This window comes from Ziziphus jujuba, chromosome 8, assembly GCF_031755915.1.
Source record: "Ziziphus jujuba cultivar Dongzao chromosome 8, ASM3175591v1".
NCBI classification, from domain to species: Eukaryota; Viridiplantae; Streptophyta; class Magnoliopsida; order Rosales; family Rhamnaceae; genus Ziziphus; species Ziziphus jujuba.
In genome coordinates this window covers 9,645,452-9,669,000 of record NC_083386.1, presented here as the reverse complement: position 1 = coordinate 9,669,000, position 23,549 = coordinate 9,645,452, and the positions used below count along the sequence as shown (strand labels likewise).

Below are 23,549 nucleotides of genomic sequence, written 5' to 3'. Positions count from 1 at the left end.
TCATAAATAAAAAGCTTTGCCTTTCTTTGCCCGTGATTTTTTCCCATCAAAGGTTTTCCACATAAATCTATGTGTGCTTTGTTTTATTTTATTGCTATTGTTTTTGTTCTACTATTCGTAACACTTTCCATTGCTCATCTGTTTAGAAGATATAAAAAAGTTAGTATTACTTCATATTCATCGATCAAAATGGCAAATTCTAGAGCAGAATATAAAAAATGTTGTATTGAAAGTACAAACTTGAGCTCTGCTCTTAGTGTTAGGCACTGAGTTTTCAGCTGCAAGCCAAAAAAAGGAGACCAAGGGGTCACTTTCTAATAATAAAAAAATTATATTCCATTGACGGCTAATAGGAAAATAATATTTAATTTAAGGTTGTTATTGAAGTTTAGAATCCATCAATGTAAGAAAGTTTGTTAAATTGACTACGAGAAATTACTTGGAAAGGAAAAAAAAAATATAGAACTGGATGAAAATAAAAAAAACTAACAGGGTTTTGTATACATGGAAATATTTGAGAATTTTTGTTTCTCTTCCCTTTCCCTTTGCCATGTGGAAGAAATAATTAGTAAGAGAAACAAAGGATAATAAAGAAATTACTGACTTGCAGGCTAGTCCTATGGTCACATTTTTCAATGGTAACGAAAAAGGAGGATAAGGTTTTGAAGTCACATAGCTTGCCAAATTCACCATTGCCTCTCCAAGTGTATCATATCTAATTGAGCCCCATAATAATAATAATAAAGCTAGTTAAATAATCTAGTGCAAGAACTAAGTCAGAACCCAAAAAAAAAAAAAAAGGGAAAGAAAATTGAGCAGATCATGGCAACAACAAGCTTAAAGAGGCACTGTTGTACATCTTTTGAAGCGTCATCCTGTGAAATCCAAGCAGACTCTATGAATGTCTCTTCCCACCAACAATTCCCATTGTGTACTAATGGTTTCCCTGACTTGGTTATGTATTTCCCTATTTCCATTGAAACTATAGAAACAAAAATTATATGCATTTGATGGCTATCACGAAGGCTACCAAAAATGTTAATAATAATCATGCAATCTAATAGAAATTTAAGTCCTCAATAGAAATTGATAGGATTTTTATAATATCCATTAAAATTTTTAAAATTTAGTCAATTTTCCTACTAATTTCTTTCAAAATATGCACGTCAAATCCTTAATAATTTGGTTAAAAATTTCATAATTTTAATCAAAATTTCAAAAATTTTTATGAAAATTTTGTAAACATCTATTAAGTTTCTTTTATTAATAAAGTTCATAAATATTATTGATGTTTAATAAAAAAATTTACCTAATTGGTTTTAGTGATATATGTATATTTATATATATATATTATCTTTTAATTGTTTTTCAAATATTTAATGATATAAATAAATCAGAATGAAATAAATTAAATAATCTTCATCGATTCGATTTATTGATAAAGTACATATATATTTGCTATACATTTTGTATGGAATAGATTCATCAGAATCCCATAATTAGAAGATAATAATTGATTATATAAAAATAAAAATAATAGTATAGAAATATAATATTATGTAGAATTGGTATTGATAGTATTTAAATTAATAACATTAAGCAAATAAAAATAAAAATAATGATGTAATATATTATACTAAACATTAAGGATAATCATATTTAATATAAGATTTTATATGGTTAACGTATTAAACAATTACATGAAAAATTATTGAGAAGATTTTTTTTTTAATAATTACTTTTCATATTTCACGTATCGAAATGAAAATGAAAAAGAGACCTACAATTTTCAACCATCTAAAAGTTCAATATGATATTGAAATAACATTTATGAAATATAACATAATTATAATAATTGTTTTATCTTAATTAATAAACAATTTTATCAAATATATACCTTTTTGCATATTTTTATTAATAAAATTTTATTTTTAATTATCATCGCTTATTATAAATCAATTGATTAAAAGAAATATAAGATCCATTCAATATTTTAATAATTTTGATAATTAATTTGATAATTGATTAATTAATAAGCTAATCATAAAGTTAAATAAAAAAATTTATTTTTTAAATAAATTTTCATTAACTTTTATAAATTTATTCATATTTGATACTTTTCGATATTTTTATGAAAATTTTAATATTTTAAATATTTGATATTTCCATTGATATCGAAGTTTTAAATAAAAAATAAATACTTTGTCGAGACCCAAAAGTGTTTTAGGATCCTCATCGGCATCAAGGATGATGGAATCCCAGTGTAAATCCACCGCCCCTGCTGAAAGGCAATGCTGATCCTTATATTGGCAGCACGGTTGCTACTACTTGAGGAAACTCATTACTCTAACAAATGAATGAAGAAGATGGGGCCTTCTTGGTAAATTTAATTTTTATGGAATTCTATAGAGTTAATTTAGAGTTAATTTAGTATTGTAACAAGAACTTTTCATATCATATACAATACTTATTTAAGATTTTAATTTTATTACATAAAGATATAAATATCACTCCCCATAAAAGTAGGATCTATATATTTCAAATAAAATGGTCAACATTTATAAGAATAAGATTTTGAAAAATTACAGAGCAAAAAAAAAAAAAAAGATTTTGAAAAATTAAGATTTTTTTTTTCTTTTCTTTGGGGTCAAAAATTGATAACTAAGATGAAATAGAAACGCATACATATATGCATACATATATATTTTCAAAACATAAAATCTAAATATAGAAATTTAAACATAGTAATACGTTACCAAAACAGACGAGATTAATATCTTTGCTTTCCTTCTTTTACATGAAAATTTCAAGTATTTTAATAAATGACTAAGATTACAAACCTATTATATAAACAAGGACGAGAAATAAAGTTCATATAGATATTAGCTCAATTTGTATTTAAAAAAGAACAAAAGATATATATTAGCACAATATGGCTTCCAATCAGGTTTCTGCTGTAACCAAACACATTTTCCTGGGAATTCTCTGTATTCTCTTGCTATTGGCTTCGGGTAATTACAATGATTTCTCTCCCATATAATTCTCTCAATTATCTATAATCAAAGCCTCTAGAAGGTGTAAATTAAATTAAATATTAATATAATTTAATTTGTTATTTTTGACACAGGGCCAGCAGCAGATGCTTTTAATGTACCAATAGCATGCCAAGGTCCATGCTCAAAGATAAAAGATTGCGGGTCGTACTGCATTGCTAAAGGATTTCCAAAGGCGGGTGCTTGTTATTTTAGTGGTGGGGGTGATCCAGCTGGGGAGTGTTGCTGTAATGTTTGAGATATTAATTATCATATTTAGGGTGGTTTTTTTTCCCCCTAATAAATATCTCTTAAAGGCTTCAAATATCTTTCTTGGTATACATAAAGATACATTTGGATTTCAGATGTAATCTTTTATTTATGAAATAAAAATAAATTTATGGAAAGTTTTTGTAGCATCAATTAATTGCTGATTATTTCTGCACATGTTTGTCTTTTAATATATATATATATATACTATATACATATTACTTTGATAGATGAACCCAGTTGTTATCACACCCTTTTCGATTGATCTTAAAAATAAGACTGCTATGTATTTGATTTGAGCATTTAACTAGCTATCTGAGACATTAATCTATTTTAGTTTTGCTTATAAAAGAGCCAAACTAGGCAAAATAGCTAGTGTATATGCGTCTTTCTGTATATTTTTGCTGTGTAATTGAATACAAGAATGACCCTAACACACACACACACACACACACACACAAAGCCAATACTTAGCAATACAAATTTGAGAAGAACAAACAGCAATAAAAATGAAAACTCAATGAAGATCCCTAGTGGGTTTTATTAAAACCATTTCTGTTCATCGTTCTTGAATTTCCTTGCAAGCTGCTCAACATCCGCTTTTTTCTAACTCTGCATATTTAAAGGCTGTTGTTGAAGCTAGCAGCATTCGCGTAAACCTCTTTAGTTTCTTTCTCTAGTGACTAGTGAGGTTACTTCTGCCCATGTTCCACTATTTTCGCCGGTTCTTTTCAACTCCTTTGTTGCATAGCTGATAGTGCCATTATCACCTCTGGCAACATAGAAGCAGTTAGAATGACTTTTAGCACCTATACAAGCATACATAATCAGGAATTATTTGAAATATATAATTCCTTCAGTAATTTCAATGTCTGCATTTTCTTTCCCCCTGTTTTTCTGGCATGTAGTTTCCGCATGTTATATACTATTGTTTTATATAGAATCAACATTCAAAAAAGAGCACTTTTAAAGTTGTATTTGATATTTTATTTAATGTATTGGACTATTTTATTTTCATCCTGTATCAACTAGGTGTTTTTTCTAAGAGTATTTAATTAAAGTGCGTAATTTAAAAAACACATCCTTTTTTTTTTTGTTTTTTTGTTTGTTTTGGCCATAAATATGGCCATTTTTGCTTTTTTGGATCAATTTATTAAAGCTTCAAAAATACTACTGAACATGCATGTAAAACGAATAGAATTCTAAACTTTTATAAGAAATAAATGTTGGAAAATTAAGTTTCCAACTTCAAAATTAAAATGAAAAGAAAATGCATGTAGTTTTTGCAGGGATAAACAGATGGTAACATCCACACTTTTCCATATGTGAGATTGAGAGTAGTAACTCTGATAAAAAATTAATTAAAGAGAAATGTATACTAATAAAAGAAGATCCAAACTTGAGATCTTCAAAGTAGAAATGCATACAGACTTTTAATCCATTACCAAAACAGACGAGAAAGTAAGATTTTTGCTTTCCTTCTTTAACTGGAAATTTCCAATATTCTAATAAAAAACTTACATTATATAAACACAAGTATAAGAAAAAATATACATATATCTTACAGATATTAGCACAATATGGCTTTCAATCAGGTTTCCCTTGTAACTAACCATATTGTCTTGGGTATTCTCTGTATTTATTTGCTATTGGCTTCGGGTAACAAAGATTTCTTTCCCATCTCATTCTCTAAGTTATACATAATCAAAGCCTCTATGATACGAACCTAGGACGACCTGCTCCTAAACCCGTATTATATTAGCCCGGATCTTTAATTAAGTTCAAGTTCTAATGGAATGGACCTCAACCCCTAACCAACCTGTGGTTAGAAACCTTGGTATAATGTAGACGCCACAATAGGGGATGGAAAACCTATTGATAAGTCAAGCTAAAACAACCAATTCTCTAATGGTGTTTTAGGTGTTCTCAAAGAACAAAGAGATAATTAATCTCACAAGTATTTTCTCAATCAAATCAAAGTTTTAAAGTTATATTATTAATGAGAAATAAGCCTTTAAATAGGCTTTGAATGAAACAAAATAAACCCTAAAAACCCTAGGAAAAACCGGCCACACAATGAAGAAGTATACCTTGGCCGAAACTTTCCTTTTCCTAATCTAATTTGGATTAATTAATTCCTTTATTTTGAATTAGGAGTTAATTAATTTACAATGAAAATAATAAAATAATAACTTTCCTAATCTTATTTGTCCAGAAAATAAATAAATAGAAACTAAAAATAATGGTAGTTTCCTAAAACAAAAAGTAGAATAAAATTAGGAAACCAAAATACTAGCTTTTTTTGATCAAGTTGACTTTGATCAATCTTTGACCTCTTTGAGCTTCAAATCAGCTTCTAGATGCTTTGTAGGATGCCAAATAAGCTTAATATGAAGTCCCACACGTTGCCCATGCTTGGAAAAATAAAAAAAAAGCTAAAACAGTAAAATACAGTAAAGCCAGCAAGCAATACAGCAAATTCGGCCAAATTGTTGAGGCTGTCCGTACAAGCCCTTTTTGATTGCATTTGAGGCTGCTTTAACTTGATTCCATGACCTCTTAGGCATATGTATTGAACCCATAAAGCATTGGAACCATTTCATGCTTCCCGGACTCCAAAAATGTATCAAAACCGTCACCCGGGTCCGTATCGGCTTCCACCACTTGGATGCTTCGAATAGGCTTTGTATCTTCAAGTATGAACAAGCTCTGTTGAGATTGATTAACCTCTGTATAAATACTCCCAGGTTGCCCTTAAATCTCTTAATTTGAGCTCTTTTGATTGGCCTAGTCTTCATCCGTGTCGAGTCAGCACCCCAGCGGGTTATCGGTTGAGCGACCTCGGGCGGAATCACATCACTCTAGAAGGTGTAAATTAAGTTAAATATTATATAATTTAATTTGTTATTTTGACAGAGCCAGCAGCAGGTGTTTTTAATATACCATTAGCATGCCAAGGTCCATACTCAAAGTCAAAGTCAAAGCAAACAAATTGCAATAAGAAGTGCATTAAAAAGGGATTTCCAAATGGGGGTGCTTGTTTTTTTGTTTATGGGGGTGATCCAGAATGGCAATGTTGCTGTTATGCATATAGTTCTTGATGATCATACTTTAGGTTTTTTTCCCCTATATCAATAAACCTCTAATTTCATATGTAATCTTTATATGTTGAAATAAAAATAAATTTATGGGTCTATACCATCAATGATACTTTTATTATATTGTGTAATTGCAAGGTTTTAAAAACAAAAAAATTTTCTGAAATTTTTATTTTTTTAAGAGGTCGAAAGGAAATTTAGGTTCTAAATAAAATAAAAATAGAATTTCTATAATATCTATTAAAATTTTGAAAATTTCATCAAAATTTCCTTCAAAATAACCATATCAGATCATTAGCAATTTGATTAAAAAATCCATAATTTTTATCGAAATGTCAAAACTTTATATATAAATTTTCAAAATTTCCCTTAAAAGTTTTGTAAATATCTATTAAATTTTTTTAAAAAAAAATAGCAAAACATTCATAAATATTATTAATGTTTGATAAATTTTTTCTTACTAAATTATCTTTAGTGATTTTTTTAACATTTTAATTGTCTTTCAAATATTTAATGATATAAATAAAACAGAGTGAACTGAATTAAATAATCTTAATAGGTTTTATTCATTGATAAAGTATATATATACTTAATATATGTTATGTATGGAATTGATTTATTAGAATCCTACAATTACAAGTTAATAGTTAACTATAAAAGAATAAAAAATAATAACATAGAAATAAAATATTATGTAAAATTGATATTGATAGAATTTAAATTAATAACATTAAGCAAATAAAAATAAAAAGATGATGAATTATGTTATACTAAATGTAAAAAATAACCACAATTAATAGAAGAGGTTGGTATATAAAATAATTACTTAAAAAATTATAAAAGAGATACATCTTTTAATAATTAATTTTCACATTTTACATATCGAAATGAGAATGAGGAAGAGATCAATAATTTTCAATGTTTTAAGAATTCTATATAGTATTAAGATGACATTTATGAAATATAACATAATTGTTTTATCTTTATTAATAAATAATTCTATCAAATATATAATTTTTTTGGGCATATTCTTATTTATAATAATTTATTTATAATTATTACCATTTTTTATAAATCAATTGATTAAAAAAATATGATTTATATTCAATATTTTAGCAATTTTTATAATTAATTTGATAATTAATTGATTAAATAAGCTAATCCTAAATTTTCAACAAAATTTTTTATTTTTTTAATAAATTTTCATCAATTTCCATAAGTTTTTATTGATATTCAATACTTTTACTATTCTCATGGAAATTTTTATATTTTAAACTCTTCATATTTTTATCGATACCGAAATTTTGAATAAGAATAAATATCACTTTTACTAAGACCTAAAAGTGTTTTAGGATCCTTAGAATTAAGGATTCTAGAGCCCTAGTGTGAATCCACCACCCTTCTATTATCCTCAGCTGAAAGGCAATCCCATCCTTCTAGTGGCAGCATAATAGGGACTACGTTGAGGAGTAAACTCTTAACTCTAACAAAGGAGCAAAGAAGATGGTCTATTGGTAAACTTAGAGGGATGTATTCAATTTAGAGTTTGATGGATTTAAAATAAATTATAGATTTTAAAGGATTTGATAGATTGTTATGGAATTCTACAGACTCCATAAAGATTTTGTAAGAATCCAATAAAATCTTTGGATTTAAAGGTGGATTTCATATTGACAATTTTTTTCACAATTTTCCTATTAAAATCATTTCAAATCCATTAAAATCCATCATTTTTTAAAGTCTTTTAAAATCAATGACTTTTTGAATACCACTAGATTTTAAAAGAATTCTATAAAGTCCTAATTGTATACATCTAGATTTTAATGGACTTTTATAAAATCCATCAAAATCTGAATTGAATATCATTAGATTTGTATGGACTCCTTTAAAATCTAAATCGAATACCTCAAAACTTTATAAGACTTTTAAAATCCTTCAAATTCTAAATTGAATACATCCCCCTTAGTTTTTATGAGATTGTATAGAATTAATTTGATATTGTAAAAAATATTTTTCATATCATATACAATTCTAATTCAAGATTTTAATTTTGTAATAAAAAGATATAAATTTATTCCCCTCAAAAGCAGGATCTATACATTTCAGATAAAATCCTTAGCATTTATAAGAATAAGATTTTGAAAAATTAAATTTAAAATTAAATTTTTTTTTTTTTGGGGTCAAAAATTCAAAATTAAGATGAAATAGAAAAGCATACATATATATACATATATATACTTCTATATTTAGATCCCTTACCAAAACAAACGAGATTAAGATTTTTTTTTCTTTCCTTCTTTTACATGAAAATTTCAAGTATTTTAATGAATGATTAAGATTACAAAACTTGTTATATAAACAAGGAAGAGAAATAAAATTCATATAGGTATTAGCACAATTTGCATTTTCAAAAAATATATATATATTACCACAATATGGCTTCCAATCAGGTTTCTGCTGTAACCAAACACATTTTCTTGGGTATTCTCTGTATTTTCTTGCTATTGGCTTCAGGTAACGAAGATTTCTGCCCCATCTCACTCTCGCAATTATTAAAAAATAAAAAATAAAAAGTAAAAAATTAAAAAGCCATATTATGTCACTAAACCTATACGGGGTTCAACTTATCCTGTTAAGCCATATTCAATAATTCCCCTGAATCAACCTTTAATTGTACTTTGTTAATATTATTTACTGTGTAGTATATAGTGCTGCTCAAATAGGATAGAATTTTAATATTGTCACAAAATCGATATTAGATTACTAATTAATTATTTTAAATTTTAGCATAAGTGAGTGTAAATTAAATAGTGTGCCGAAATTTAATAATAAATGTTTTTGTCAATATGTTAATTATGTTGACAGGGCCAGCAGCGGACGCCCAAAAATTAATATGCATAAAGACATGCAGTGAGGTAAATTGCAATGCTTGGTGCAGAAATAATGGATATCCAAAGGGTGGTGGTTGTTATATAAGTGGGACCGATCCCAAAGGAATATGTTGCTGTTTTGGATAGCTTTTCATCAATTTAGGGTTTTTCCCTTAATAAATCTCTAAGGCTAGCTTTAAATATCTTTCTAGGTTTGCAAATATATATATATATATATATAAAATAAATTGCTAGCTTCAATTATCTTTCTTGGTATACAACATTATATATATGGATTTCAAATGTATCTTTTATGTATCTCTTCCCAAAAAAAAAAAAAAAAAAGTAATCTCCATATATGAAAATGAAAATGTCCACATTTTCCTTGGGCAATGATCCCAAGGAGTTTGAATCCTCACATACATCCTAGTATCAAAAAAATATGTTATATATATAAAAGAAAAATAATTTCATGTTGTCTATATATAAAATCAATTACTTACTTATTAATTTTGTACTTGTTTGTCTTTAATTTATGTTATTTTGCTCTGTAGCCAAGTTCTTATTAAACCTTTTGAGTTGATAATTTTATGTATTTTTATTTTATTGTTAATTTTGTTATGAAGTAGTCAAACTTGGCCTTGCTATTGTTCGTGTATATTTGCTGTGTAATTTGAATACAAGAATGAATGCCTTAACACACAAGCTGACATACATATATTTGATGATCATAACTTTGTGGCTATATTCTGAGTTTAGCAGGAAGACAAAAAAATAATTAAGGAAAAAAAAAAAAAAGGGCAATGCTTGGCAATTCAATTTTGAGAAAAACAAGCAGCAATAAAAATGATAATCAACTAACAGATCAAGATCCCTAGTGGCTATTGGGTTTTATTTGAACCATTTCTTTTCATTGTTCTTGAGTTTCCTGGGAAGCTGCTCATTATCAGCTTCAACTTCTGCATATTTAAGGCTTATGTCGTAGCAGCTTTCGCTTAGTTCTTTCTTTGCGATGTTACCTTCTTCTTCTGCTCATGTTCCTTTTCATTTACAAGTGTTGTGCATGATCTGACACTGCTATTATCCCCTTTGCTAACAAACTAAACAGAAGAAGCCGTTGGAATATCTTTTAGCACCTCTATATATATATATATATGCCCATAATCAGATTGGAAACGTTAATTTCTTCCATAACATGTCCTGTACTATTTTTCCTGTTTTCTGGTATGGAAATGAAGCACTTGCACCAGAAAAATAGTATTTGAAGGAGTAATCACAAGGTTGGAGCTTGAAGAATTTAATTGTTTTTCTACCAGATTAATTGCAACCAGATAGATTGTTTTACCATGTACAAGAAACAAAATGCTTAAAATTTGTCAATAATGCTCTTGTCATACTTATATAGACTAACAGGAATATTCAAATTATCCTATAAACCTGTTTAAAAGGCTTAATTAGAACATTCTTTTTTAAGTGATTATTGAGGAATGATGAGGGAGATTTTCCTCTTCAGACTCCAATTGGTCCTCTGTCTTAGTTCTAACAGAATTGTGAACTCCTCTTCAAGAGCTTGAGATTTCTTCAGCCAGTCTGCTTTCTCCTCTTTCAAGGCATCTTATCCAAACTTGCTATTCTAAGCTGTGCAGATTCATTCTTCAGCTCACCAACCTTGGGGAGTAATGCTTCTCTTGCTGTTGGATCCCTCTAGCTGTACAATTTTTTTTCCTCTAGGATAGCTTTACTACGTCTACAGGCCCCGAATACAGACATGCTACTACATACTGGATATTTTCTGAAGATAATGAGATTCTTTTCAATTTTCGTTCTTCATGGTCTCCATGTAACGCTTGGAATGAAGCTTCTAGTCTTTGCTTTTCTGATTGTGCTACTCAGGGAGCTCTCTTAAGCATGAAAATTTTGTCCTAGAACGCTTTCATTTTCTGCAATTGAACTTTCAGGTAGGAAATTTCATCTTCTAGTTTCTGCTTATGATATTCAGTAGCTTTGAGTTTTAACTCAAGCCTTGTAGTTTCTCTTCATTGGATTTAACATCTTCCAGCATCTTTAATACCTTTTCATGATCAACCATCAAAATTTCCCGGTTTGGTTTGTAGACAGCAAGTTCACTCAATAGCCCCATTAACCTTCACTTCATATTCCACATAGAAGAGATCAAGCTGGGTCTCATATAGCTTAACTTTCCTTGGATTTCTTGAACCAGTTCTGATATTTTCATCATGAGTTGCAGATATCTACTTCATAATGTTTTCAACCTCTCTTTCAGGTTATCAGCTTCAACTGTTTCCTTTTAGTGCATCTTATTTAACTGGCTCTCCTCCAATGCAAGTTTCTCTTTCAAATGATGGCTTTCGAGAAGAAATCCATCAAACCTTGAATTTATAGCTTTCTCTTTTTAGTTTATTCCTTCCAGCATTGATGAAGATTTTGCATCTAAATTTTCAAATTCCTTCAACATATCAGAAAAGTACTTCTTTGATTCCCTCAGTTCAGCTTCTAAGACTGCACAAAGCTCTTCTAACTCCATCTTATGCTTTCTTAATTCTCTGTTTGATTTCGGAAGCAAGCTCTACTCCTTGACTAGACTTGTGGTTGCAACTTGTTGTTCTTAGAAACTCACACTCCCCATAAGCTTCTAACCACTGCTTTGTCATGTCTAGCAGCTTTTGTTTCATGTTAGCCTTCTACTCCATTTCATTTTCCAAACTTCTAGTCTCATCCTGGAGATTCATAGCATGTGATTCCGAATTTTGTAGTGCAAAATGACTCGACTCTCTTCTGTCAGCCATATATCTTAACACAGATTCCAATCTACATATCCGTTATGATAATAGCACATTTTCTTCTTGTAGTTCAGATAAGTGGGATTCCAATTCATATCAGTTGTGATGTGAACCTAGGTCGACTCGCACCTAAACCCATATTATATTAGCCTAGATCTCAATTAAGTTTAAGTTCTTATGGAAAAACCTAAACCCATAACCAATCTATGATTAGAAATCTTGGTATAATGAAGATGCCACAATAGGTTATGGAAGACCTATTCATATGTCAAAACTAAAACATTCACTCTCTAATGGTGTTTTAAGTGTTCAAAAAGAATTAAAAGAATTCTATCTCACAATTAATTTTCTAAATAATATTGAAGGTGCATTTTCATTGAAAAATAACCCTTAAATAGGTTAAAGTCACAAAGTAATAAACCCAAAAAATCTAAGAGAAAACCGGCCGTACAATGTCAATTTCCTAATGTGGCCCAAATTCCATTCCTTTCCTAATTCTAATTTTGATTAATTAATTCCTTTATTTTGAATTAAGAATTAATTAATTTATAGTAAAAATAATAAAATAATAACTTTCCTAAGTTGATTTTTTCGGCAAATAAATAAATAAAAACCAAATAAGAGACTAATTTTCTAAAACAAAAAGTCAAAATCAAATTAAGAAATTAGTTAACTAGTTTGACCACTAAGCTAACTTTGACCAAATTCCAGCTTGTAAAGATTCCAAATCAGCTTTCATATGCTATGTAGGATGCCAAATAGGATTATTTATGGATTCCACACATTGCCCTTGAGGAACTAAGAGAAAATGTCAAATCAATAAAATACAGTAAAGCCAGCAACAAATACAGCAAAATTGTCCAACTATTCTCTCTATTCACAAAGGCCTATTGTGGTTGCTTTTGATTCTTCCTTGGCTTGATTCTATGATCTCTTAATGATATTCACTAAATCCATGAAGTGTTGGATCCATTCCATCCTACCCGGAGTTTATATTTGCACAAAAACAGCTATCCGGGTTCCGTATCTGCCTCCACCACTTGCATGCTTAAAATAAGCTTTGAATCTTCGGATATGGACAAGCCATTTTGAGAATTGATAACTTTCTGTATAAAGACAGTCTCAAATATCTTGGATTGAGCCCTAGTGATCAACTCAGACTTTATCCGTATTAGATTAGCACCCCAACGGGTCGTCGGTTATGTGGGCACGGGAGGATTCTCATCAGATTGCTTTCCATCTCCATTGAAGTTGTGGAAAAAATGCTGTTATCGAAAACTACCAAATCATTTTGCAAACAACCAAGCATTTAGAATTTGTATTGGTTTCATTTGAAAAGCAATCCATGCTTCCTTTGAACTCACACTTGCCCTCCTAAGGATAAGCAATCTGAGGCTCCAATTAACTTTGACATCACGTTGAATCATCGACCTATTTGTCTTTCAGTATCTTGTCGTCTATGAGTATTTTCATCACAGCAGCTTTTCCAACAGTTCTTTGTTCAATTCTACTGATTCAGAATCCAATTCTATGTGCAGAAAATTAAGTTCCTCGCTAGAACTGCAGGAGTATTTGGTCTTGGAAATATAGCTGCATAGTTTATTTTCAACATTTTTAGTATTTTCCACTAATGAAATGACCTCTTCTTCACTACAATGGAGTTTCTCTCCACATAAAGTAATTGTTGCTTCAAATAGTTTTTCATATGGATCAAACTGTTTAAGATATCATCAGCTCCCCCTTCCTGTATTAATAGATTTGTGCCTCCCCGGAATATCTAAAACTCATAAGCAATTTTACTCTCAAAAGTAGTTAACTTCTGATTTTTAACATTTTCAATAGAAAGTTAAAGATGCTCACATAACTTATAGAATAGTCCATTCATCTTAGTGGCTGCAGCTGAGTAGAAAATTTCTGAGTTTTCTATATGATTCTCTTGCTCTTTTGCTTCAGCATGAACTTTGCACAGTTCATCATCAAGAGAGCAAGCTTTATCCTTGAAATTTTGCAACACATGGTCCAGGTATGCTATCTTGGTTTTGAGATTTGTGCAACGAGACTGTAAATCAGTGGCAAAAATTTCTTTTTCTTTGATGAGAATATTTTTTTTCTTCAGCTCCTCTTCAAGTTCACACACTTGGGATTTTAGCTTCCTTACTTCATGTTCAAATTTTCAAGGAAGATCATTGAGTTCGTGTTGAAGATTCAAGTTTATTTATTTTTCAAGTTCAAGACAATCTGTCTCTAGCTTCTAGACCTTCTATCTTAAAAGTTTCGCTTTCTTCGAAAGTCTTCTCTATTAAATCATAAGCATCATGACATTTTGCTTCCAATTTGATGATCTCCTTCTATTTTTCTACCAGTTTAGAACTCCATCTGCTTCCAATTCCATTATAGTTTGGCTTCTAAAACTTCGATCGATCTCTATGTCATGGTTTTCCTCCACTAGAGTTTTTTCAAGACTTTTCAAGTTTTCTTGGTCCTGAAACTGTTTACTCTGGAGTTCTTCAAATTGTGACTTAGTGTCAAGACCCATTCAAGATCCCTTTCCGGAACCCTAGACAAGCCCTGATCCCAAGGAGACCCTACCGGACCATCTTATAGAAAATCCGACAGCACCTCCCCTAAGGATAAGATATGCCCCAAATTTTACCTGCATGAAAACGCACTCCTATATTGCACCACCTTATTCTTCCCTCCTTACTACAATAATACCCACAGTTGCAACACTTCGATAACAAGTCATATGAACCATACATACATATATACAATAGAAATAATTTAGTAGATAACCAACCAAAATACACCATCACAGGTTCACGTCCGCCCACCACCCACTTAGTACTGCAAATATCAAATACATTTCAAATATCGTTTTACAAATATGCCGATGCGCAATATGAAAAGAATGGTACAAAACAATCACCACATCAACAGTAATAATAGTAAACATTTTAATGATAATAATGATATTAATATAAATTGCCCAGGGGCTGCTATATAACCATACATATCCAAGTGCTATCATACTCGCCCAGAGGCTATCATCTGCCCATGGCTATCACATAACCACACCTGCCCAAGAGCTATTATATTTGCCCAAAGGCTCCCACTTGCGCAAGATCTATTATACTTGCCGATGGCCATCTTTCTTGCCCATAGACCGTGATACTTATATGAAGATATTGTATGATAATCATGATGATGATGATGGTGATAATAATAATTGATAGTAACAATAAAAATTATAATAATAGTAATAACGAGAAAAGCAATTATGTATAATATTTAGAAAATCATATTATGAATAGATAAGATAATATGAGGTAAAATAATATTTTAAAATATGTAACACATAATAAAATATGCACACTCGTAACAGAGATATATACGATACCATCTAACATACTGTGCGATCCATGATTCCAGCTATCGTCGGCACTCTGCTATCAATACAGACCAGGGTGGTTGCCCATATTGGCCGTCCAATCTTCTAAACTCATAGAGAACATAATTATGAGGCTAGCTCTACATGGATCACATTAGATCGCTGCCTCCGTACGGTGCGGTATATACAACATAATATCAAATAATATAACATACAAATATATATATATATATATATATATATACAGTCCGTCTATGGTGCGGACGGTCCTCATATGGACCACAGTATTGGTGACAGTTTTTCATAATATTGGTGACGATTTTCTAAAAAATCGTCTTTAATACTATGAAAAATGGTCACTAATACTGCAGTCCTCATGCGGACCGTCCTCACCATAGAATTTCCATATATATATATATATATATATATACACATACATATAAAAGATACTTAATGCACCATACTATATACCAGTGGTGCCCTACGATACCCAATGTCTCGAGCACCGTCTAACGGGAGATTAAAGAAATAAACTTGCATACGGTTGCTTCGGCGTCCCAACAGTACCGTTGCTTATAACCGTCATCCCGGCCATGGAAGGGGGCTGCTTATGGCCACTATATCAAACTTGCCTGCCCTCAGGTCCATAGCAACTTACGGGAGACATTACAACTTACGCGCTTATCATAATCACATATACAGTACAAAACACCGGTACGTGTATGGGTGCATCTTAAAAACTATAAATTTGTAATATTATAAAATATTAAATTTAGATAAAATATAATCGAATTCATATGCTTTTATCAAATACATAAACAATAATAATAAATAATAAATAATTAAATATACAGATATATTCTTGATCACAATAATTTGATATAATTATTTTTCTCAAACCTTTAATTCAATTTATATCAAACATATCATTAAAACCAAGTCAAATTTACATATAATTAATTCCACAATTTTAAATATTATCCAATAATTCATATATTCTCAAGTATCAAAATCTCATAAATACTGCCAGATTAAATACTTCCTTTCAAATCTATATACATCACATTTTCTTTAGACCATCATCATAATCCCATCAGCTTAAATTCATCACTGTACATCCATTAATAGATAAATAAATAATAAACAAATGCATAAATACAATTTTTTGAGCTCAATAATTAATAGAAATATTTTCATAAATCTTCTTGAAATTTACTTACACACAACCTCATTTAAATCGCATTATAAAATACGTGCATATATTTGAATTCACAGATAACATTCTAATTTACATAGCATTTCAACAATGATTTAACTATTATTAACAAAATTCCATATCCATGAATAAATAAATATCTAAAGACATAAATATATTTACAGCCATATAAATATACACTTTTTATCGAATCCATAGAATTTTATATTTTCTTTTAAACAATCATATAATTGAATATAACAATAATATATATATATATATATATATATTTATATGTTCGCTTACACTTATTCATATACGCATACACATTATTTTAACAATTAAGTAAATATATACACATGCTCAAAAATTCCCAATATATATATATGTGCATACATATCAATCTAATGCACATCAACATTATATACCCACACTTATGCACATGCACATATATAGACATGAAACACATTTATATTTACAAATATACACGTACACATGTGTACATAAACAGGTATATACACAATACAACTATATTTTCAATCTTTCATATTTATTATACTAATTTATTCAAAAATGACATCTTTTAAAATACTACACTACAATTTGCAATTAACATATCAATTGAAAGCTAAAGAGGTAAGGAATCCATTACTAACCTCCATTGGCGTTAATGTCGCCGGTGGTGGCCAAATTTTTCGTCGAAAGCCGCTGCCAAGCTCACCTTCTTCGTACGCCATAAATGAGCTCGAATCGAGGCAAACGGAGCCCACCATCAGCTTCAGGATGCTCAAATTTGGGGGAAAGGACCGAAAATTTGTCCAGAAACGACCAAAATCCTGCAAATTGAAATGGAGCTAACCGCTGGCTTTTATGGAGTTTCCAGCGCGTCTCCGGCCATTCTGCTAACGGCAAGCACCACAGCATTACCGGTGTTATGGGTCGTCAGTTAAACATAGCGGTGAGGCTCAGGCCGGCCGGATTTATGGCAATTTCCCAAGATGAGCAACGGCAACGCAAGGAGAGGAAGGGAGAGTAACCATAGGGAGGAAGAGAGGGAGAGGAAGAAGAAGCTTCATGAGAGAAAAGGGGTATTTTCCCATGTGAGGGAGAAGAAAAGAAAAAGAAAAAGAAAAGGAAAAGGAAAATAAATAAACAAATATATAAAACAATATTAAAATAATAATATAATATAAAATAATAAAATGATAATAAGAAAATAATGTAATATTTAATTATTGCTGACATGTGGCATTTTTGACACATGGCACCCTTTATAATATTACACGTGGTGTTGCCATTCACGCACACTAATAGATCGATGAATAGTAACAACTGTCTCGGAAAAACTTCATAGATCCGTAACTTTCAAACCACATGTCCAAATTAGGCATGCCGCTAGTATACGAACTCATATCGACGAGTATTTCAAAACCATATATGAGTCAAAACTCAATTTTTAAGGATAAAAAGTCAACTCCGACATTCTCGAACAGTTTGGACCTCAACTTGTTTTGCTCGTAACTTTCAAACCGTAGCTCCGTTTTCGACGTGCTACTAGTTTACGGAATCGGATCGATGTGTAATTTGCAATGGTACCTTGGTCAGTACAAAATTCCCTTCGAAGCAAAAAGTCAAAATTTTGACCCACTTGGTCAACGTTCAAACTTGGTCAACCTTCAGTCAACATGAAAATTTCCAATGTATTTCGGGACGGGGTATTACATTTAAGCCACTGAGTTTGCTTGAAATGAAAAAAAAAAAAGAAAAAATTAAAAAATTAAAAAAAAAAAAAAAAAAAAAACTAACAAGGTTTTGTATACATGGAAAGGTTTGAGAATTTTTGTTTCTCTTCCCTTTTCCTTTGCCATATGGAAGAAATTATTAGTAAGAGAAGCAAAGGATAATAAAGAAATTAATCACTTGCAGGGTAGTCCCATGGTCACATTTTTAAAATGGTAATGAAAAAGGAGGAGAAGGATTTAAAGTCATGTAGCTTGCCAAATTCGATGTTGCCTCTCCAAGTGTATCAAATCTAATTGGGCCCCATAATAATAATAATAATAATAATAATAAATCCAGTTTAAATAATCTAGTGCAAGAACTAAGTGATAACCAAAAAATAAAAAATAAAAAAGAAAATTGAGCAGACTATGGCAATAAGAAGCTTAATGAAGAAGAGGCCGTATATCTCTTATTTCTTTCTTTTGTGATGTTACCTTCTTCTTCTGCTCATGTTCCTTTTCATTTACAAGTGTTGTGCATGATCTGACACTGCTATTATCCCCTTCGATAATAAACTGAAAAGAAGAAGCCGTTGGAATATCTTTTAGCACCTCTCTTTCTCTCTCTCTCTCTCTATATATATATATATAGGGGCATAATCATATTGGAAATGTTAATTTCTTCACTAACACTAACATGTCCTGTATTTTTCCTACTTTCTGGTATGGAAATGAAGCACTTGCACCAGAAAATACTATTTGAAGATGTAACTACAGGGTTGGCGCTTGAATAACTTAATTGTTTTTCTATCAGATTAATTGTAACCAGATAGATTGTTTTACCATGTACAAGAAACAAAATGCTTAAAATTTGTCAATAATGCTTTTGCTTGTTATACTTATATGGACTAATTGGAATATTCAAATTATAAATATTTGTACATATTTCACCCTACCTCTTAAGTTTTGTATTTGTCATTTGCATTTTTAAGACTCCGTAAGCTCACTCTCAAGAACCTTGATCTTTGACAAGGGAAAATTTCATTAGCATGAGAATTTTCGGTTTCACAATCTTGTTTCTTATCAACCTAAAAAGATATGGAGAATTAACTAAATCGCATTGTTAAATAAAAGGCATATCGAGTAAACTATTTAAAAAGCTCAATTTGAACAATATTTTTTAAGTGATCATTAGGAAATGAATTCAAGTAGAATCTGTCCTTGACATTCATCTATGTCTGGCTTTCCTTAACCATCTGAAAATCGCTGTGCCTGATCAATTTCCACAGTTGAAAGTTTTATAAGAAGGTTTGTATTTTTATATTTCTCTATCTTGCATATTTTAGTAGCCAAGGTTACAAAATCATGTACCATATGTTTCAATACGAGATTGAACAAATATAAGAGGAATAGATATCTGATACGTACTAGTGAATTCTTCGACTTGTCATGGATGGAAGTACTTGTTGTTTCCTTTCAAAATGATGAGGGAGATTTCCCTTTTCAAACTCCATTTGGTCCTGTCTTACTTCTAACAGAACTCTCAACTCTTCAAGATCTTGTTGAAGATTTCTTCAGGCAGTCTACTTTCTCCTCTTCAAGGCATCTTATCCTCCTTTGAAACTAGCTATTTGTTGTCTTAAGCTGGGCAAATTCATCCTTCAACCCACCAGCCTTGGGGTGTAATGCTTCTCTTACGGTTGGATCCCCTCTAGCTGTACAACTTTTTTCCTCTAGGACGGCTTTACTAAGTCTGCAGGTCTCTAACTCAGACAGACTTCTCCATGCTATATTCTTCATGGTCTCCATGTAATGCTTGGAATGAAGCTTCTAGTCTTTACTTTCAGGCAAGAAATTTCATCTTCGAATTTCTGCTTGTCATACTCCATAAGCTTTGAGTATTAACTTGTGCCTCGTAACTATGTTCTCCAGTTTCTCTTCATTAGATTTAATACCTTCCAACATCTTTAATACCCTTTCATGATCAACCATCAAAATTTCCCTATTTTGTTTGGAGTCAGCGAGTTCACTCAATAGCCCTATTACATGGAGGAGATCAAGCTTAACTTTTCCTTGGATTTCTTGAAGAGTAACTTCAAGAAAGGTTTTATCTACATTCAAACAATAGGCTTCGAGTACCAATTTTGAACCTGTTCTCACATTTTGGTCGTGAGTTACAGATATCTGCTTGATAATGTTTTCAACCTCTCTTTTCAGTTTATCAGCTTCAACTGTTTCCTTTCAGTGCATCTTATTGAACTGGCTCCCCTTCAAAGCAAGTTTCTCTTTCAAATGTTCGCTTTCGAGGAGAAATCCATCTAGCCCAGAATTTATAGCTTTCTTTTTTAAGTTTATTGCTTCAAGCATTGATGAAGATTTTACATCTAAATCTTCAATTTCCTTCAGCATATCAAAAAAGTACTTCTGTGATTCCCTCAGTTCGGCTTCTAAGACTGCCTAAAGCTCTTCTAAATCCATGTTATGCTTTCTTTGTTCTCCATTTGATTTCTGAAGCAAACTCTGCCCCTCGACTGGACTTCTGGCTACAGCTTGTATTTTCAAATAGTCTATTTTCACAAACTCACACTCCCATGAGCTTCTAATCACTGCTTTGTCATGTCTAGCCGCTTTTGTTTCATATCAGACTTCTGCTACTCCATTTCATTTTCCAATCTTCTAATCTCATCTTGGAGATCATAGCATGTGATTCCTAGTTTTGTAATGCAAAACGACTCGAGTCTCACTGTTTGTTTCTATGCTTTTCTTCAGCTACATTGACAAATTAACAATTGATTTTTGCTGAAACTTTAACTCATCTTCCAATTCCTTTAGTGTATCATCCATTCGCTTATCTCTTGCTTCATCCAACGTGATATTCAGTTGTTCGATTTCTTGCTTCATGTTGTCACATTCCATATACAATTCGAAAAGGTCTGCCTTTTCGATTGATCAGATAGTTCATTTCTCAAATGTTGGCCTCTACCTTGAGTAACCTAATTGTAGCTTCTGCAGCATCTAGGAGGCATTCAGATGAAGCAGTTTTCTATAATGGTAATAAAGAAGCGTTCAAAACTTGTCCCAAATCTTCTCTTTGCTTTTGATAATGGCTTCTCGAGCCTGAGACTTTCGAATAAAAGGTTGACCTGTTTGGTCTAGAATGATTAGTTGAAAAAGTTAACGATATTTGAATCCTTCCTTCCATTTAGATCAATCAATTTATCTATTGGTGAAGATTTTTCTTTGTGCAAAGAGTCCTCTATGGAGCCAAAGCTTCGATGAGAACTTGATGCTGAGAAACTTTTCTCTTGTAACAAAGAAGAAAAACTCTGTTAGGCAAATGATATAAAAGTCAAAGGCTATATACCAAAGTAAAATATAATATATATATATATATATGTAATAGCCCAGGCCACCCGGATGAGATATTGTCCGGTTTGGGGCCAGCCTGTACGATTTTGTCAAAACACGTCTCAATGGTTACGGATCCCACCCCTTCTACTGCCAGTCCCACTGGCCCGGGTCTCCTAGGCCCAACCAAAATATTGTCCGCTTTTGAAGCTAAGTGGTGAGCCAAATCCTATCCTTTATTGTTGTACTTTCCCTCATGGGAACGTGTCTCAATGGAAACGTATCCATACCCTCTTTTAAGGCATGCTTTGTTCTCCTTTCCAACTGATGTGGGACTTCACCCCTTAGGGCCCAGCGTCCTCGTTGGCACACTGATCTGGGTCTAGCTCTGATACCAACTGTAACAACTCAGGCTACCCGCATGAGATATTGTCCACTTTGGACCCAGCCCACATGGTTTTTTTAAAATGTGTCTCAGTGGTTAGGGGTCCCACTCCTTCACCTGCTAGTCCCACTGGCCCAGACCTCCTAAGCCCAACCGAGGTATTGTCTGCTTTGGAAGCTAGGTGGTGAGCCCAATCCTACCCCTCACAGTTTTACTTTCCCTCATGGGAATGCGTTTCAAGGGAAAGGTATCCACACCCTCTTTTAAGGCATGCTTTGTTTCCCTTTCCAACTGATGTAGGACTTCACACATATACATATATATCAATTAATTTGTTAGACAGCATTTCTTTTCTTCTGTGTCTTGTGAAATTGGAAGTGATTTTATTACAAAAATAGGAAACAAGGCTGCTGACTATGAAATTATTCATATCAAAAGCAAGGTACATAAACGTACCCTGTATAGTTCTACGAGACTACTTGTATTTTCCCAGTGATTATATATGAAGATCGAGCACTCCTGCTGAATGAACTGTCAGATACATCTGATTTATTATCTATGTCATCATGACCAACATTCATCTCCTCCATGTATGAATTTGAGTCTTACCATTGCTCATCCCTTTAGAAGATATAAAAAGTCAGTTGTACTTCATATTCATCGATCAAAATGGAAAATTCTAGAGAAGAATATTAAAAATGTTGTATTGAAAGTACAAACTTGAGCTTTGTTCTTGGTGTTAGGCACTGAGTTTTTAGCTGCAAGCAAGAAAAGGGAGACCAAGGGGTCACTTTCTAATAATAAAAAAATTATATTCCACTAACGGCTAATAGGAAAATATTATTTAGTTTAAGGTTGTGATTAAAGTTTAGAATCCATCAAGAAAAATGTAAGAAAGTTTGTTAAACTGACTATGGGAAATTACTTGGAAGGGAAAAAAATATATGGTACTAGATGAAAATAAAAAAACTAACAAGGTTTTATATACATGGAAATATTTTTGAGAATTTTTGTTTCTCTTCCCTTTTCCTTTGCCATGTGGAAGAAATTACTAGTAAGAGAAACAGAGGATAATAAAGAAATTACTCACTTGCAGGCTAGTCCCATGGTCACATTTTTCAATGGTAATAAAAAAGGAGGAGAAGGTTTTGAAGTCATGTAGCTTTCCAAATTCACTGTTGCCTCTCCAAGTGTATCATATCTAATTGAGCCACATAATAATAATAATAATAATAAAGCCAGTTAAATAATCTAGTGCAAGAACTAAGTCAAAACGAAAAAAACAAAAAAAAGGAAAGAAAATTGAGTAGGCCACGGCAACAACAAGCTTAAAGAGCATTGTTGTACATCTTTTGAAGCATCATCCTGTGAAATCCAAGCAGACTCTATGAATGTCTCTTCCCACCAACAATTCCCATTGTGTACTAATGGTTTCCCTGAC

At 31.4% G+C, this 23,549-nt stretch overlaps 1 protein-coding gene across 1 annotated transcript; it reads left to right on the top strand.

Moving 5' to 3' along the window:
* Positions 1-2,897: 2,897 nt before the first annotated feature.
* Positions 2,898-3,439, top strand: LOC132804963 (defensin-like protein 78). The gene is made up of 2 exons (XM_060819469.1): positions 2,898-3,011; positions 3,128-3,439. The coding sequence occupies exons 1-2, from the start codon at positions 2,933-2,935 to the stop codon at positions 3,289-3,291; spliced, it is 243 nt and encodes an 80-aa protein (XP_060675452.1). The 5' UTR covers positions 2,898-2,932; the 3' UTR covers positions 3,292-3,439.
* The last annotated feature ends 20,110 nt before the right edge of the window (positions 3,440-23,549 follow it).

Excerpts from the sequence above, each read along its gene's own strand:
- LOC132804963 (XM_060819469.1), top strand. The coding sequence starts at position 2,933 with ATGGCTTCCAATCAGGTTTCTGCTGTAACCAAACACATTTTCCTGGGA. Across the intron at positions 3,012-3,127 it reads TCTCTTGCTATTGGCTTCGG|GGCCAGCAGCAGATGCTTTT; the intron begins GTAATTACAATG and ends TTTTTGACACAG.